At 43.4% G+C, this 4,798-nt stretch overlaps 1 protein-coding gene across 1 annotated transcript in view; it reads left to right on the top strand.

Moving 5' to 3' along the window:
• Window positions 1-3,804: 3,804 nt before the first annotated feature.
• Window positions 3,805-4,798, top strand: part of dnah9 (dynein, axonemal, heavy chain 9) — a 428,033-nt gene continuing 427,039 nt past the window's right edge. Inside the window, exon 1 of the mRNA XM_037691599.1 lies at window positions 3,805-4,162. Coding sequence (XP_037547527.1) covers window positions 3,805-4,162 — 358 coding nt within the window. The remainder of the gene's footprint in view (window positions 4,163-4,798) is intronic.

Genomic DNA, 4,798 nt, shown 5'->3' with positions numbered 1-4,798 from the left:
CTGTGGTTTTTAACCAGCAAGACCAGAATAATCAATCATAGATCACTAGATCAACAGGCACAGCACATCTTCATCCATCCATTATCTTTTACCCGCTTCTTCCTTTTTGGGTCACGGGGGTCACTGGTGCCCATGTCCAGCTATCACTGTGCGAGAGGCAGGGGACACCTTGGACAGGTCTCCAGTCCATCACAGGGACACATAGAGACAAACAACCATTCACTCTCTCACTCACACCTAGGGACAATTTAGAGTTACCAATCAGCCTAACATGTATGTTTTTGGTCTATGAGAGGAAACCAATCTGGAGAAAACCCGCACAGCACGGAGAGAACATGCAAACTCCACCCAGAAAGGCCCCCAGACTGGGATTTGAACCAGGTTAACCTGCTCACTGAGCGACAGTAGCTCTGCCAACTGCACCACCGTGCTGCCCACAGTGCATCTTATTCCCTTGAACTTTACTTCCACTGAAACAGTTTCATAACCACTACATTCACACAGACAACAAGCATGGAATTTCTTCTGTACGTCCCAGAATTCTTCATGTTTTTTTACTCTGTACCGATCTAAGCAATGAAAAAGTATCGCTCAGATTTATTTAGAAAATATTGATTTAAATGTTTTCCTGGAATATGGAATGTAAATACAAAATTTAGCTTTTTTTTTCCTCTCTTTATTTTAACCTTCCTACTATGTTAGGGTCCGTAGTGACCCATTTTAAATTTTAAATCATGATACTGTCTTTTAAATATTTTTTTTTGCATCAAGGCTTTTTGACTTTGTCTGGAACCTTTATTTAAATAAAAAAAATTATTATTTTTTTCACTAAATTTATTTTTTATTTTTTATAGAACAACACGCACTTGCCGCGCTGGGGTCATTTGTGACCCAGTTATGGTATAAGACTATCAACCAATAATCAGTGTCAAAACTGAAATCATAAACACACTGTGACCTCACTAACTTTGTCATACATATGTTAGGGCCTTCTGTTTTTACCTGTTTGTCTACTTCACTGACCAAAACATCCCCATTTATCCGTACTACTTTTATTGATAAGTCCCTCATACTCTGCTCCCAAAAACTGAAAAAGTTCATCCAGCTGTAGATGCAGAGACATGTTGAGGCATGCCCATGTAGAGATAAGCCTACCTGGATAGCCCTGCCCATCTTGATAGGCAGACCTAGGTAGACACACCCACCTGGGTGTGTCTCTACATGGGCATGTAGAGACATGTAGAAACAGACACTCCATTTTACCTAGAGCTTGGCTGCATACCAAAATGAAAAGAAGATTCACAGTACAAGAAGCTCTAGATCACATCCTTGCTGAAAATGATGCAGAGGACACACCTAGTGACACAGATGAGCCAGTTTCTGAGGAGGACGATGCTATTGAATATGAATCAGAGTACACAGACTCGTCGGATGAGGAGGGCACAGGTGCTGAAGCTGCTCCTGTAACTGAAACCTATAAATCCAAAAAGGGTAACATCACTTGGAGTGCGATTCCTCCTGTTTCACATGGCAGGGAAGCTGCTGAAAATGTTATGAAGATGACCCCTGGGATTACAAGGTTTGCTGTGACACGAGTAAGTGACATCAAGACATGCTTTGATTTGTTTATGCCATTGTCACTAAAGAAAGTCATCATTGCTATGACAAACCTCGAAGGGAAAAAAGTTCACGGTGACACTTGGAAAGACATTGATGAGGAGTGCCTGGATGCTTTTATTGGTGTTCTTCTTCTCGCTGGCGTGTACAGATCCAGCAATGAGGCCCTTACTAGTCTCTGGGATGTGTCCACAGGCAGGAGTATTTTCCGCGCAACAATGTCACTTCAGACCTTTCAAATGATCTCAAGAGTCCTCAGATTTGACAACAGAGATACTAGAGCACGGTCTGACAAGCTTGCTCCCATCAAAGACGTCTGGGATAGATGGGTGAAGCTCCTTCCACTGATGTTCAACCCAGGACCAGAGGTGACAGTGGATGAGCATCTTCTCCCTTTCCGTGGAAAATGCCCCTTCCGGCAATACATGCCCAGTAAGCCAGGCAAATATGGCATAAAAATCTGGGCAGCCTGTGATGCAAAAACCAGCTATGCCTGGAATCTACAGATTTACACAGGCAAACTTGCAGCTGGCATCCCTGAGAAGAATCAAGGAAAACGGGTAATCCTTGATATGACTACTGGACTGCGGGGTCACAATATCACGTGTGACAATTTCTTCACCAGCTTTGATCTTGGACAAGAACTTCTCAAGAGGAAACTTACCATGGTGGGCACAATAAGAAAAAACAAACCTGAGCTGCCCCTTGAAATTTTGCCGGTGAAAGACAGGGCTCCACTGTCTTCAAAATTTGCTTTTACAGAAACCACCAGTGTTGTTTCATACTGTCCCAAAAAGAACCGGAGTGTGGTACTTATGTCCACTCTTCACAAAGATGCAGCTGTGTCAACAAGAAGTGACAAAAAGCCTGAAATCATCCTGGACTACAATAAAAACAAATGAGGAGTGGACACCCTGGACAAGCTGACTGCCACCTACACTTGCCAGCAAATGACCAGGAGATGGCCAATGGTTGTATTTTACAACATCCTAGATGTGTCTGCATACAATGCATTTGTCTTGTGGACCCAGATTGACTTGGGGTGGAACGCCAAAAAAAACCACAAGCGGAGATTGTTCCTTCAGGGATGTTCCTTTAGAGATGTGTTCTAATACTTCTTAAAAAAACACTGTTTTGAGGGCATTTTTTGGCTGATTTAAGACGGGTCACAACTGACCCGTTCACATCATAAGTGCGTGTGGGATCTCGCCCCGCTAGGAAGGTTAACCTAAATTAAAAAGTTTCAGCTGCTTTCTTCTCTTCTTCAGTGCGGTGATTATTTTTACGTCAAATCTCCTTCCTGACTCAACCACAGACCACCGAGCTACCACAGAACTCTGTGTGGAGCAGAGAGCTGCTATCTAGGGCACCCAGCGGAGCAGATGGTGGGGGTTAAGAGCCTTGCTCAAGGGTCCAAAGTGGAGCAAATTAGGGTGGAGGCAGGTGTGAGTGTTTCACCTTTTCCACCCACTTTTTTGTTCCACCTCATGTACCACATGTGAAGCGAATGACAATAAAGACGTTTGAGTTTGATGTTGTCGGTCCGGGGAGTCGAACCAGCGACCTTCCGATCACAGGCCCACCTTCTCAAACCTCTGCACCACCACTCTCCCAAAAGTTCTAACTATGAATAAACTGCTGAAACAAGTCAGTATCTGTCATATCATATTGTCTGAGTTGGAGTTATTTTTGTTTTCCCTGAGGTCCGTTAGCTGTGGCAGCCATCTTGAATTGGATGGACTCCAGTTAAAGATGTACCACACAACGATTGGTTTTAGAAAGTTCCTTAGAGTAAACAGCTTTTAATGTGTTTAATGATTCATGAAATGTTTTACTAATGGCACACATGGGTACAAACATCTTTGCCCCCTCGCCTTCACGGGGTGTGAGTCTTGAAGGGAGTGGAGCTGCAATGTGCCCGTTTCGTTCACAGGGTGCAGGTTTTAACACCAGGGGCTTTTCTCGTGCACTGATCACAACTTCCCCCCAAACTCAAACAATAGCTCGACAGAGAACAATGGTGGTCAAGGTTCAGGCAGGAGGAAGTCCTGGTCCCGGGTCACCTCCAGGTCTGCGTGTCCCCTAAGCAACGGCCTGATTAATGCAAACACAGCGTTACCATGGAGGCCGAGACACAAATCACTCCCTGCACTCAGCGGGACTGACCTGGGACAGCACCCTGAGGACATGGACGAGCCACCTGCTGCCCAGGACCTAAGACTGGACTTCATTGCAGACCTGGTGTTGAGAACTCTGAAACTGAAGGAAGACAGATGGCAGAAATGTGTGTCCAACGAGGACAACGTGCAGGTGTTGCAGGACTTCTTGGACCAATCGGACCGGAGGACTCTGGTGGTGTGTACAAACTCAGCTGGATTACCGGAGCCTGCAGCCTCCATCTCTGCCGGCTCCAAACACAAGACGGTGTACTTTGTTAAAAAAGACAGAGCTCGGCTGAGTCCAGAGTCCCTGAAGGACAGCCTGGTGTGCGGAGACGTGTCTCACGCTCCACTGGACCAGGTCTCTACGTTCGTTCAGGAGGTAGGCAGCGTTAATGATTACATGAGCAGATGTCTCTGTGAAGATATGTTCGACTCCACATGAAGTGAAATGAAAACATATTTACTCTGATTTATTCTACAGGAGTACGGAAAAAAAATTAACTAAAACAAGATTTAATCAAAACAGAGACTCCTGAATGAATCAAGGATAGAAAAATAAAAGCTGCTCCATGTGACCCTAAAAAAGATCAAATACAGACAGGATGTATTCCTGCTGGGCCAGATTTAGCTGAACAAGCATTTTAAAAACAAATACTTACACACCACATGAATATAAATAACAATTAAAAAAAATCTTATTATCACCAGCCAGCAAAAGATTTAATAAAACTGCTATAAAATAAACCCTAGATGGACGATATATTCCGGAGTCTCTGATCTTGGGGTGGGGGGTGTATGTGAAGACAAATAAATGTGTTCCTATAAACAGTTTCAATGGTTTTACAACATAAATGATTTAGAAGATGTGCAGCTTTAATCACACACAAGTTTCAATAATTTTGAATGAATTCAGATCGAATCTGACAATCAAAAATTTTTTACCTTCATTCTGTCCAATTTGTTTGATTTATTTGGAAACATGTTAACTATATACAGACAATCAATCTAAGTAAATTTAA

Source organism: Nematolebias whitei, chromosome 17, assembly GCF_014905685.2.
Source record: "Nematolebias whitei isolate Nwh7 chromosome 17, NemWhi1, whole genome shotgun sequence".
Classification (NCBI taxonomy): domain Eukaryota; kingdom Metazoa; phylum Chordata; class Actinopteri; order Cyprinodontiformes; family Rivulidae; genus Nematolebias; species Nematolebias whitei.
The sequence above is the reverse complement of the archived record's forward strand: the minus strand, read 5'-3'. Positions and strand labels throughout refer to the sequence as shown.